At 43.1% G+C, this 14,723-nt stretch overlaps 1 protein-coding gene across 1 annotated transcript in view; it reads left to right on the top strand.

Moving 5' to 3' along the window:
- The window catches only part of LOC143123997 (uncharacterized), a 29,699-nt gene that overhangs the window by 10,923 nt on the left and 4,053 nt on the right, over nt 1-14,723 (top strand). Inside the window, exons 3-4 of the mRNA XM_076285254.1 lie at nt 2,474-3,024; nt 10,868-11,096. Coding sequence (XP_076141369.1) covers nt 2,474-3,024; nt 10,868-11,096 — 780 coding nt within the window. The remainder of the gene's footprint in view (nt 1-2,473; nt 3,025-10,867; nt 11,097-14,723) is intronic.

The raw sequence follows: 14,723 nt of genomic DNA, 5'->3' as shown, positions 1-14,723 counted from the left end.
AAACTTAAGAAGAACAATAGTGGTCTTGCTGGATCAAACCCACTAACTAGAATTGCGGTTCCGAGGAACTGCAAGAGTGGGTTTGATCAGGGGCATGGAACTCGGCCTCATCCAAGGATTCCAACGGTACCTCATTTATGAAAATCGGGCACACGGATCAAAAGTTATCTGCATTAACGCAACATCCAATAAGCTAAAACGCATAAATATAGTGGTTGCTATGCTGGTTGCTAGGGCAATCATGCTGGTTGCTATGGTGGTCACTAGGTTAGAAGGCCAGGTCTCCTGAGAGGCCTGAAGGGTCAGTTCTGAGGTTGTTGGCTGCTGGAACCGAAAAATGGACTGCATTTTCTTAAAAGACAATGTGACTGAATGTGACTGAAGTGCGGGCAAAGTTTGCACAGAAATGTACGATTTTTCCCACCCTCATCGACCTTGTCATAAAACTTGTTTAAATGATCACACGACGCCTCCTTGCTGCTTTGTCGTCTACATCAGCCTTTCTCAAACTTCTTTGACCTGAGGCCCAGTCAAGGCATACTTTGGGGTCATAGGGCCCACCTACATGATCCCACCCCTCCATCAAATTGTAACGATATCACACTTATTATTTTTATACTATATTGCCTACATGCACTTCAAAAAGTCAATGTTTAAAGTGCTAAGATTGTTCACAAAAGTTTGTGAAAGCATGCACATCAGAGTACTACTTTACTAATGTAAAATATAATTAGGCCTACACTAGTTTCATTGTTTTTGCATTGTTGCATGATTGATATGCTATTTAATTACATTTCATTTGAATGCCTGAATGTAAGAATTCAGGAAACACAATACCAGCTTTTAACATTTCTGTTGTTTACTAGTTTATGTAAATCACATAACACATGAACTGTTTACATACTACTGATAGCCCATTACTGTACACAATAATACTGTGCCCATTCATTAACATAAACATCAGGCGTCTTGTTTACACATTTAAACCATATTTGCACTTTGAATTTCGCTTCCAAATTCTAGTAACTACATCTACAAAGTCTAAGGAAGATAACCATGTAGTCTGTTCATAGATAAGATACATTTTGACAGAACTACAGACTTCGTTAAAGTAGCCTAGTAGCCCTACCTAAAAAGACTCCATTCACTTCATTGCAAAATCTCGGTTGGTCTGTTTACATATTAAAACCATATTTACACTTCGAAATTCGCTTCCAAATTGTAGTAACTACATCTACGAAGTCTAAGGAAGATAACCATGTACGACGATAAGATACATTTTGACAGAACTAAGTAGTAAAAGTAGTACCTAAAATGAGTGTGATAAATGGCCATCACGTAGCCTAAAGCATATAGCATATGAAAACAGCAAATAGCTAACGTTTACGTTAGCCTAACTTACTTATCGTTGACGTTGACCCGACACTTCATAAGTTAGACCATAGACTGATAAGGACGCAGCAACTGGAATCCATGCATTTCCACGGAATTATTTTTGGAATCTGATCCCTTATCATACCTGTTCATTCTTACTCGTCGCTCGACTTATCGTGACTAAATTCAAGATGTCTGCAAACGCTATACTTCGTGAAGGACCTGTCTGTATCAATCGTCTTGTAAGTAAACTACCAGTGCTTTTTCAAAGTTCTCAATGTCTCGTTTTAAATGTCAGGGCCCTCGGAAGTCTACCAATGAAGTGTGGAGATACATTGAGCCTCGTAAATGGTGTAAAACAGTGATTTATTTGCATGGCTAGGCCGATGCCGGAGCACCACCATTGTTAGCATCGGCCAACTAGCGCCAGATTTTGGAGTGCAGGGGACAAGCCGAGATGGGCTATGAGACATACGTTCACACTCGGTATCATGTTTCAACACACTTTAGGTCAATATCACACCGGAATTCTCCTTTAAGAAGAACAATAGTGGGCTTGCTCCGCTTTCAGCCATGCTGTGGTCTTGCTGGATCAAACCCACTAACAATAGTGGGCTTGCTGGATCAAACTCACTAATAAGAAAACTTAAGAAGAACAATAGTGGGCTTGCTGGATCAAACCCACTAATAAGTAAACTGAAGAAGAACAATAGTGGGCTTGCTGGATCAAACCCACTAATAAGAAAACTTAAGAAGAACAATAGTGGGCTTGCTGGATCAAACCCACTAATAAAGAAATAAAGAAAACTTAAGAAGAACAATAGTGGGCTTGCTCCGATCTTGCTGGATCAAACACACTAATAATAATAATAAGTAAACTTAAGAAGAACAATAGTGGGCTTGCTGGATCAAACCCACTAATTAACACATCATTAACCTCAATGAATGATGGGGTGTGAGGGGCATGAGTAGGGGTGTGTGGGGTGTGTGTTGGATGTAACGTGTGGGGTGGGGTGGGGTGGGGTGTTTGTGTGGGTGTGTGATTGTGGGTTTTTCGCCACTGTTCTGACCCCTCGCCCTGTTGTCCTGCTCCCGTCAGAGATCCCCGGGCTACTATCAGCCATGAGACAGACACTAGCCCCTGGACCAGCCCCAGGACCAGCACCAGGCCATGGGCCGAGCCCCAGTCAGCATGGGCCGAGCCCCGGGCAGCATGGGCCGAGCCCCGGTCAGCCAGACCTGCTGTGCTCGCTCTCGTCCTCCCCGTCCTCCAGTTCCTCGTCCATGGGCAACGGCGACCGCGGCTACGGACTCCTGTCGTGGGCGGATCACGGCGCGGCCTGCGGCCCAGAGTCCATCCCGTCCATCTCCGAGTTGCTGCGTGGCCGGCATGAGGGCCTGGACGGTGGCGTGGGGGGGGGGGGCCTGGAGCTGCTGGGCGGGCTGGAGGGGGGGTCGGGTGGGCGGGCCGGCGACGTCATGAAGTTCGAGCTGAGCGACGAGCTGGAGGACGAGCTGGCTCCGTTCCTCCGCGAGCTCGGACCGCGTGGGCCCACCGCCACCCCGTGTGGGGCGTCGCCATGCCAACAGGCAGAGATGCGGATGAGGGGCCGGCCTCCCGGGTGTGGCCAGCTGGGAGACCACTGCCACGTGAGTGAAGCTGAGCAGACACACACACACACACACACACATGCACACGCACACACGGATTTACTCAGTCAGACCCGATGAACTTTAGAATAACACTATGTTATACTGTGCTTGGCTCTTTCTTTCTGAACGTCAACAATAGTGGGTATTTAAGCATCAGTTTTAACGTCAGCAATAGTGGGTATTTTGGCATCAGTTTTAACGTTAGTAATAGTGGGTATTTTAGCATCAGTTTTTGCATCAGTTTTAACTCGCCAATAGTGGGTATTTTAGTATCAGCTTTAATGTCAGCAATAGTCAGGGGCGCCTTAATACCACCCGAGGCCCCTGGGCTATATTTTTTTTAAGGCCCCCCCCCCCCCCCCCAACCGCAAATATCAATTATGATTAAATGATACCCGGCCCGCGATCTGCCCCGCCTATTTACATAGCGTGCGCTTTTGGTTATAATAACATGCAGTGTAGCTATCATTATTGAGCCTATGCAAAATCTTTACATAAACAGGAACAGAAAGTCCTCGAATCACGTCAGCCAACCCATGACATCGCTTATCAAAAAGGCTAGCCTACTGCACGAAAACAAGCGTTGAACTTTTACAACGCTGGCTGCAGGCTAAGTTAAAAGATGGGTACACATATGGACGTTTAAAAGCTTTTCAAAAGTGCATGTGTTTGTCGTGTCAGGGGGTTCCCCAGGAGTTTTTTTGAAATTCTGTCTACTTAACACACCAGTTTAACGCAGTTTGGGAGGGACAGAAATACTTTTAGCCTACAGAACAAGCTGGCTCATGTGAGGTGAACATGCATTATCACTACAGTACATGACATATCTCATGTTAACAATGGAGAAAACATAACATAGGCTATTATGTGCGAATGGGTTAGCACAAACTTAGCTGTTGGTGAACGGAGATGCAGATCACTAATTCATTTCTTTGCGCCACAGCCCATGTTCTGTGTTCACTCCAATGAGACACGTGAAATACATGTTTTTAAAGCCGTTTCATTTCCAGGCTATTTGCTACGATATTTAGTAGGCTACCTTCTGTTTTCATGGACAGTTACAGGAATCCACGTCACTCGTTTATCGTTGCTTCAATCCTACCCACGTTATCTTCAGAGTTTGTATGATAAGTTTGTCAGTCAGTTTCAGCCTCTCCTCTAGCTCCTCTACACCCGTTGGGATTTATTACGTTTTGTTACATGTTGTTACACTTTAGAATTGGAGAAGACAAGGGGGGCCTCTGCATGGATGTAGCCTAATTGTAGAGCAGTAGGCTACGATGTGCTCAATTATTTAGGCTAGCTCCAGAGTAGGCTAATGACGCCGCGAATACAGACACGCCGTTTATTATTGATTATCATTATTATTATTAGGAGGCCCCTCATTGGTCGAGGCCCCTGGGCTGAAGCCCAGGTAAGCCCCTGCATTAAGGCGCCAGTGGCAATAGTGGGTATTTTGGCATCAGTTTTAACGTTAGCAATAGTGGGTATTTTAGCATCAGTTTTAACTCGCCAATAGTGGGTATTTTAACATCAGTTTTAAAGTTAGCAACAGTGCGTATTTTAGCATCAGTTTTAATGTCAGCAATAGTGGGTATTTCAGCATCAGTTTTAACGTTAGCAATAGTGGGTATTTTAGCATCAGTTTTAGCATCAGTTTTAACTCGCCAATAGTGGGTATTTTAGCATCAGTTTTAATGTCAGCAATAGTGGGTATTTTGGCATCAGTTTTAACCTTAGCAATAGTGGGTATTTTAGCATGAGTTTTAGCATCAGTTTTAACTCGCCAATAGTGGGTATTTTAGCAACAGTTTTAACGTTAGCAATAGTGTGTATTTTAGCATCAGTTTTAACGTCAGCAATAGTGGGTATTTCAGCATCAGTTTTTCGTTTAAGTCTAGACTCTTCACCCTGTTTAGTGAAGTGGGTTCAGGTTTGTTTTCAGAACTTCAATAATGCTTCAACATCCCAGCTCCCGCTGTGTGTGTGTGTGTGTGTGTGTGTGTGTAAAGGAGATTTAGGTATTCATCCTGGAGTCTCAGCTGTGAGTGAAAGGCCTATTCCCTCTCCTCTTCTCTCTCTTTCCTCCACTCTCTCTCCTCTTCTCTCTATCACCCTCCACTTTTCTCTCTCTCCCTCTCCACTTTCCATTTTCTCTCTCTCTCTCTCTTCCTCTCTACTTCTCTCTCTCTATCACTCTCTCTCACCCTCTCCTCTCTCTCTTTCCATCCCTCCTGTTCCTCAGGTGATTTAGTGGAGGAGGAGCAGGTAAAGGAGGTTCTGGTCAGCGGTCCAGCAGTCAATGTCCAGATCAATATCTCAGCAGGAGGACCACTGCCCCCCCCCCCTCTCTCTATCCCTCCCTCTCTCTCTCTTTCTCTATCCCTGTCTCCCCCCTCTCTTTCTCTCTCTATCCCTCTCTCTCTCTCTCTCTCTCTCTCTATCCCTCCCTCTCTCTCTCTCTCTATCCCTCTCTCTTTTTCTCTCTCTCTCTCCCTTTCTCTATCCCTCTCTCTCTCTTTCTCTCTCTCTCTCTCCCTCTCTCTCTCTCTATCCCTCCCTCTCTCTCTCTCTTTCCCTCTCTCTATCCCTCTCTCTCTCTATCCCTCCCTCTCTCTCTCTCTCTCCTCTTCTCTGCCGTCTGTTATTGTCGGGGGGGGGGGGGGGGGTATGGAATATGGATGTTGTTCAGGATCACTCGCTGGCTTTGCTTTCAGTCACACACACACACACACACACACACACACACACACACATAATATGGATGTTGTTCAGGATCGCTTGCTGGCTTTGCTCTCTCTTTTGTGCTGTGCAGCTGAGCTTTATCAAGTCACTGAAATGCGCAGCTGCTTTATAAATGAGCAGCACCACAGCACCACAGAGGAAGGAGAACAGCACATGAGACGCACACACACACACACACACACACACACATACTGTACACACACACACACACACACACACACACAGGGAGAACGGCACATTAGAATAGAGTTGCCCATGTTCAGGGTGGAAAATAAAAAAGAAAGATTTGCATTAGACAAGTCAAATTGGTGTTTTCAAAAAGAAGGGATCATGGAGAATAAAGAAAAACATATTTAAAAAATCTTTGTATATTCCAACAAGGTGTTTGGATGCTCTGAAAATGATAACCTAAAAAAAGATTTTTCAGACTTGTGAGGTCTGCTGTTCAGACCCTGAAGGGATTTATTTTCTGTTCATTGCTTTTTGTGAGAGTGTTTCTATTTATCTCAGTAAGGAAAATAAATCAAGAGCCTATGTTGAGTACAAATATGTCTTCTGAAGGCTTAAACAGAGCCCAGCCAAAAACTCCAAATTTGTATCAACTTTGAGGGACAGCTATGACCATGCAGGATTATCCAGACCAAACGTGCCGATTTTGCTACATACTATTCCTATTTATGTACCAGCATACAAAATTTGAGCCTCCTACATTGTTTAGTTCTTGCCCTGTGGGCTTGTGAACTTTGACAAAAAAAAGAGGCCGAACAAAATCGACACCCCCCTCCCCCTGTAAAACTGGCTGTATCTTGGAAAGTATTGATCTTACATAAGAGTAATTTTACAGTGTGTCTCCTGGGTAACATAGGTACACCTGGTAATTTTTTCAGAATTTCAAGTGCGTGGGCCCTGGTTGAACTGACGTGGAATGACCCACACGCAAGTGAACTTCAGGAACAGCTGCTGTTCGTTCAGGTTTGATGTCAACAAATAATAGTAGGCTAACGTTGAAGGCGCAGTCAGGGATTCCACAGGAGATCATGCTTGTTTGTGTTTATCTTTAAGTTTATTAGCAGACGCAATTTTGTGCAAAAAAACGTAGCCTACATTATGTTAACCCCTGGAACCAAATTAAACACGCCAGCGAGGTAGCTCGCCCCTACCTTCAGTAGCCTATTCCCAGATAAATTCCACGCATTGTTTCTTTTTGTTTGTGATACAGGCAATGATTTCAAGTCCTGTGTTGCTAATATACCTATAGGGACTTCCGTTTCCGCCCCCTGGCTGATGGCTGTACTTGTGATCAGGCTGCCAACCCCAATGGACCCCTAAACCTATAATAACGGAACTAATTCGAGTGATATTTTATCATTTTTTGTTTTACATATATGTAATACCAAGGGCGTGATCAATATGAGTGGAACAGGACGCAAGACAGAGACTTCAAACAAAGCTTCCACAAACTCAAAGGCTAGCACCCAAGCTAAAGCAACAGGTGACTCTGGTGATTTACTGGCTGAAGTGTTAGCTGAAATGAAACAAATGAGAAGGGACATTTCTGAAAGATTGGACAAATTTGAAGAAACAATTAAGGACGTAAGGGAACAACTACAGACATGTGGACAGAGAATGAACGAGGCAGAGCAGAGAGTGGGTGACTTGGAAGACCGAAGCATTCGAACCGACAAGCTCTTAGCATACATGTTGCGTAAACAACACCGTCTAGAAGCACATTGTGAAGACATTGAGAATCGCGCAAGGAGGTCGAATTTGCAGATTGGAATGTACTCCCTCTTTCTATTTCTGGTAGAATAGAGTGTATAAGGATGAATGTACTTCCAAAACTTTTATTTCTTTTCCAAGTCCTGCCTCTTGTACTTCCAAATAATACATTGACCACTTTAGATCAACTTATTCCAGATTTATCTGGCAAGGGAAAAGGCCAAGAGTATATAGCCAAGAGTCTATAGCCAAGAGATATAAATTGCTACAACTACCTAAAAGCCAGGGAGGTTGGGGTTTGCCCAACCTGAAAAAATACTGGTGGGCCTGTCAATTGAGGGCACTAATTGTATGGATGGCAGACAAGACAGACACCAGATGGCTAGAGATTGAGAAGAACTGCTGCTCTTCAATGCAACTATCAGTAATACCTTTTACAAGTAATAAGGACATAGATGATTCACTCAGTAGATGGTCCAAAACTACACTTAAAGCTTGGAGGGAGGTGCAAAAATCGTATAGTCTCCCTGTAACATCAGGTCTTTCCAGCATTGCCTATCTTAAAGATGTAATTCCTCTCCAGCTGGATTCAGGATACAAAAAGTGGAAACACCTAAATCTTAATTTTGTACATCAGCTTCTTGGAGTCACAGAGCTGAAATAATTTGAAGAATTAGTGGAAGAGTTTAACATACCTAAAACAGACTTTTTCAGATATCTTCAAATTAGAAGCTTTTTGACAAAACATCCTGACAGGGATAAGATACATAGAGCTGATAGTAGCATAGAGAAATACTTGACAAAAATTCAAACACAAGGAAACATAGGAAAGCCTATCTCTATTTTGTACAAAATATTTTCCAGCATGGATCAGGCAAACAACCTTCCTGTCAAAAAAAAAAAAAAATGGGAAAAAGAGTTTGGTATGCTAATCATGGAAGACATTTGGGAGACTATCTCTTTGCACATACATAAAGTCCCTAAATGTCAATATTTGGAGAGAGTTTCAATGAAAAATAGTTCATAAGTTCTTTAGAACGCCCCACATCCTCTCCAAATTTAATCCAAACCAGTCAGGGGCCTGTTGGAGAGCATGTGGGGAACAATGTGCTAACCACCTTCACATATTTTGGAGCTGCCCAGTCTTAAAGGACTTCTGGAAGGAGATATTTGACTCTATAGATAACATCTTCAGCTGTACAATAGTGAGGGGTCCGCTCTTGTCCATTCTGGGCGCAGTTCAGACTGAGGCAATGAGCAAAAAGAAAATATACTTGTTACATATTCTTCTTGTTGCAGCTAAGAAGTCAATCACCCTTAGCTGGCTTAAGGTGGAACCACCAAAATATGACACCTGGCTGGACATAGTTAGGGGAATATACACAATGGAGAAGATAACATTTCAATTAAGACTACAGGAGGAGCAATTCCAGGAACGGTGGGCTCCATGGTTGAAGGTTATGGAGGGGGTTCTAGTTGGGACTATTTCATACAGCTTACAGTAAGATGGTGTATATAGTGGTTGGAGGAGACCTATTATGCATCTGCTTATGGTGTGTGTCTTGTCTTGTCTTGTCTTGTCTTGTCTTGTCTTGTCTTGTTTTGTCTTGTCTTGTCTTGTCTTGTCTTGTCTTGTCTTGTCTTGTCTTGTCTTGTCTTGTCTTGTCTTGTCTTGTCTTGTCTTGTCTTGTCTTGTCTTGTCTTGTCTTGTCTTGTCTTGTCTTGTCTTGTCTTGTCTTGTCTTGTCTTGTCTTGTCTTGTCTTGTCTTGTCTTGTCTTGTCTTGTCTTGTCTTGTCTTGTCTTGTCTTGTCTTGTTTTGTTCTGTAGGTTTGTTTCCTTTTTATAATGCTTCTCTGTTGGTTTGTTGGTCTTTTGATTTTTACTGTGATTGTAATCTTTTATATGAGGATTTCATTTTGTGGGTATGTGATATTTAATTTATGTCTAAAGATTTAGAGGACAACTTTTTGTGAATGTTATGAAAATCCATCCAGTAAAAAATTTAAGTTGCAAAAAAAAGAATTTGAGTAATAGGACACGCAACCATTTACATATGGATATAGTTTGTAATTCCTGTAGAGCTCACCAAAATTATAGAAATGATACAAGACACTTATCTCCTATAATCCAAGATTTACCAAACGACATGGGAAACATAATTAATTTCATCCACATATTCTTATGCACAATGCACAACAACACTACTAAGTTAGCTTAAAACCGTGAGAATCAAGCAAGCCCCACGGGCCGTCACGGCCTTAAAGTGACAGGCACTCAATTCGACTTGCACAGCACCAATACAGTGTAATGACATGAAAGAGAAGTCTATATAGTTTATACAGTGCTGTGCAAAAGTTAAGACACCCATGCTGAAATTGACTAAAGGGAGGAATAAAAAACATCTTTTGCCTTTTGTCTTAATGCCTTAATTAAAAAAAAAAATAGGACATCAATTATTTTTTATGTATCATGTATCGTAAATAATTCTAAATAGTAATAGTTTGTACAGTGGCCTACAGTGTACAGTTGTACAGTGCCTAATTACTAATAATGTAAATGAAAAAGGTGAAAGAAAAACATGAATAATCCTGTTCAAGTACTGCAATAATCATGCTTTGTAAATGCTTGTGTTAATGGTTATGTCATAATTTGTAACAATCAATCTGTCCATTTCTTTCACAAAATCCACCAGAAGTCACCATTTAAGGAGTCATTTTTTGAACATTTTCTTTTTTTTGGTGGGGGGGGGGGGGGGGGTTCCTACGATCAACAGCAGCGCTGCTGGAAACACTTCTAGGGAAAACACTGGACTGCACATGACGTGTGTGTGTGTGTGTGTGTGTGTGTGTGCCTGTTGGAGTGTGTACTGTATATCAATGTGACTGCACATGACGTGTGTGTGTGTGTGTGTGTGTGTATGCCTGTTGGAGTGTGTACTGTATATCAATGTGACTGCACATGACATATGTGTGTGTGTGTGTGTGTGTGTGTGCCTGTTGGAATGTGTATATCAATGTGACTTCACATGACGTGTGTGTGTGTGTGTGTGTGCCTGTTGGAGTGTGTATATCGATGTGACTGTACATGACGTGTGTGTGTGTACCTGTTGGAGTGTGTACTGTATATCAATGTGACTGCACATGACGTGTGTGTGTGTGTGTGTGTATGCCTGTTGGAGTGTATATATCAATGTGACTGCACATGACGTGTGTGTGTGTGTGTGTGTGTGTGTGTGTGCCTGTATATCGATGTGACTGCACATGATGTGTGTGTGTGTGTGTGCCTGTATATCGATGTGACTGCACATAATGTGTGTGTGTGTGTGTGCCTGTATATCGATGTGACTGCACATGACGTGTGTGTGTGTTTGAGCAGGTGGAACAAGAGGAGGTGTTCCCAGGTTCCGGAGTGTTCTGTGACGCCAGGGCTCTACGGCGAGCCAACCAGAGCTCCACGCCGACAGCGATGGTCCGGAACCTTCTAGTGGGCGTGTTCGACAAACACACACTCTTAAACAGCAACCTACGTGGAGGAAGCAGCAAAACCTCCCCCTACCACAACCACCATGCTCCACTAGACCCCGAAAAACTCAACGCCATCTACGGTACACACACACACACACACACACCCCTACCACCTCCACCATGCTCCACTAGACCCTGCAAAACTCAACGCCATCTACGGTAAACACACACACACACACACACACACACAACCACCTACCACAACCACCATGCTCCACTAGACCCTGAAAAACTCAACGCCATCTACGGTACACACACACACACACACACACACACACACACACCTATCACAACCACCATGCTCCACTAGACCCTGAAAAACTCAACGCCATCTACGGTACACACACACACACACACAAACACACACCTATCACAACCACCATGCTCCACTAGACCCTGAAAAACTCAACGCCATCTACGGTACACACACACACACACACACACACACACACACACACACACCTATCACAACCACCATGCTCCACTAAACCCCGAAAAACTGAACGCCATCTACAGTACACACACACACACACACACACACACACACACACACACACACACACACACACACCTATCACAACCACCATTCTCCACTAGACCCTGAAAAACTCAACGCCATCTACGGTACACACACACACACACACACACACACACACACACCTACCACAACCACCATGCTCCACTAGACCCTGAAAAACTCAACGCCATCTACGGTACACACACACACACACCAGGGTTTCCGTTGTCCGGTAATGGCCGGACATTGGCCGAAAAAATAAATGATATGTCCGACAAAATCAAATCTCTCCGGTCAGATGATGTCCGATTGAAATTGACTAATAATCCCGTCCCCCTAACAAAATCTGAATTTGAGAATAAGCCTAATGTAGGCCTATACTAAAGCAAGAATACACCGTCCTTTGGCTATGTTTTAAAGGAACAGGCTCTACCGTGTGAAAGTTATTAAACAACACGCATATGCTGCATTTGAAATAGGAAGCGCACGCTTAAAAAAACATCTGTTAAACAACAAACGAATGAGTGAGACGGTTCAAACATGGTCAGGCCCAGGCAGGTTAGCCTTAAAAGCTTTTTCAGAGGCCAGACGCGATGGATGATGATAATGCTTGAAACCTCAGATGTCCGGTCAGCTCCACCACCACTAGAGAAAAAGCCGAAGTGTTGGGCATATCTGTCGGAATCAGCGACGTTGGAAGTGGAGGTGCGGGGGATGCGGCCGCATCAAGACACTTGTCATTTTCCGTGTAGACAGACCCATGACTACACTGGACATGCAACTGTTAGGGGTGGGCGATATGGACAAAAAATAATATCTCAATATTTTTTGTGATTTTGACGATAACGATAATTAGTCGATATCCTTTAAAAAAAATGTTTTGTTAAAGTCTGAGCTACTTTACCGCTAATTATTTATGAATAGCATCATTACAATAATAACCAATAACCTAACCTGTGACCAAATCAACCAATGCATTGTCACTCTATGACACATTTCCAATTCTGCCCCCACATGGGTGTGTGGAAATGACTTGGTCTAGCCAGCTACATTAGAGAAGATGAATAGGCCTAACAGTTTCCCAAGAGAAAGTCTGAGGCTGAAGTTCCTTTCAAACCTTTACATAGGATTCACTGTAAAACTAAGCAGACCAACAGAGTACATATCAGTTATTTCCTTCTATGTTTTGTTTATGAGCACTAGCCTTCCAAGAGGCTACCATTCCAAGTTACAGAATAGAAACTAATGCGTTAGCTTATGGCTAATGTATATGAGAAATCCCATAGAGATGCTAACGTTAGCATAATCGGTAAACGTAGATATTTACAGCGAACTTCAGTCCATTTACAAAAGAGTTACTTGACAATAGTTCTTTGTTTACAACTGACTATTAAAATACTCAAAGGCTAATGTTTTCTTTCCATATAATACCGTGTAGGAAAAAACGTGACTGTCTCATCAATGCTACTTGACAAAAGTAGCCGCATAAAATCCCAAGTAGGCTACTCTCGCTGCACCAAATAAACATTAGGCGTGCGTGGGACAATGTTGTGACCCACTAGTGATCACGTGACACTTGCTCTGCTGCAGCCAGGGGCTTCTCCCGCATACACCTCCTGGGAATGTATGAGTCTTCAATGCGTGATTTCGAGTGTTTTTTCCCCATAAGTAATTTAAATACTCGATAATGTCAAATTGCACATCGTTAAAACAACAATCACGATATTATCGCAGACGATATATATCGCCCACCTCTAGCAACTGTGTTCTGTTCCCAGAGCATGCTTTCTCTATCTATGATCTGCAGGGTTAGGGCCTCCTTGACGAGGAGATTGCTGGTCCGTGGATAATTTGCCGCACAATCGAATGGTATCATTGAACCGCGGACCGAAAGAAAAAGAAACTAAACATTTTACTGCTTGATATGCTGTTTTTATTCTTAGTCTCTGATGTGAAGCACTTTGGACGCCTACTGGTTGTTGTAAAGGGCTATACAAATAAATTTTGATTGATTGATTGATTTTCCTGCAGAGGCATAGCATTAGGGGGTAGTGGTGTCAGCGCTCCTTCAATGTTTGCGCCCATCTGTGCGTGAAACTGTTAAACCACTGGAGATAACGTTGCAGCATCAAACAACGTAGCCTATTAAAAACAACGAACTAAGCAGATTCTTGCTGTCCATGAAAACAGCATAGAGACTGGCTAGATCTTTAAATTGACACTAGTTAAGCATGTTTAAGTTAGGCTAATGAAAATGTTGCATTCTATACGGCCTGATTATGTCATTCTTTAAGCTACATAGCCTGTCTCCAGTTTTACTCAACTTGACTAATTAAGAAGCGATAATAGGACATTTGACCGGCATATCATCAAAATGTTCGGAAAACGAAACCTCTCCCAGTCACTTTGACCAGCACCATTTTTTGCAAGCGTAAACTCTGACACACACACTTCGAAACAGTAACCTATGTGAAGGCAGAAGCAGAACCCCCCCTTCCACAATAACCCTTCCCCACTTCTCCCCCACAAACTCAACGCACACACACACACACACACACACACACACACACACACACACACACACACACACATCTAGACTTGCACACACACACACACACACACACACCTGTACACGCACATAACTCAACAGCAATTCACAACAGCAATTCACGTGATTTTTCCCTGATGACCCTGCAAGAACCTTGCTACTCAGTGCCAGAAGTCCCCCTTTCACACACCTACACACACACACACACACACACACTCACACACCTGAAGGCACACACACACACTATAATTCACACCCTCCAGTTAAGAATTTTATTTGAAGTGTTGAGCAAGCTGTTTGAAGTTCAGCAACAGCAGAGGGACTTAAGAGTTTGTGCGTCCAAATATAGCTGTGTGTGTGTGTGTGTCTGTGTGTGTTTGTGTGTGTGTGCATGTGTATGTGTGTGTGTGTGTGTGTGTGTGTGTGTGTGTATGTATGCAGAGAATATCCTGGTGTACTTCAGAGATATACCCAACCTGAGGAGTTCTGGATGTGGATTTTGAGAGTTTTCTAATTAAATCAACTGCTTTTCCTTTCCCTAAGATAGGCTTCAGGCTTGAGCATCACACACACACACACACACACACACACACTCTCCCAGACATTTCACCTCTGCTGATGACCATTCTCCTGTCAGTCATA

This window comes from Alosa pseudoharengus, unplaced genomic scaffold, assembly GCF_046254945.1.
Source record: "Alosa pseudoharengus isolate Yale_2024_CS ecotype anadromous, Long Island Sound unplaced genomic scaffold, YU_APseudo_1.1 YU_APseudo_1.1_scf_15, whole genome shotgun sequence".
NCBI lineage: Eukaryota > Metazoa > Chordata > Actinopteri > Clupeiformes > Clupeidae > Alosa > Alosa pseudoharengus.
The sequence above is the reverse complement of the archived record's forward strand: the minus strand, read 5'-3'. Positions and strand labels throughout refer to the sequence as shown.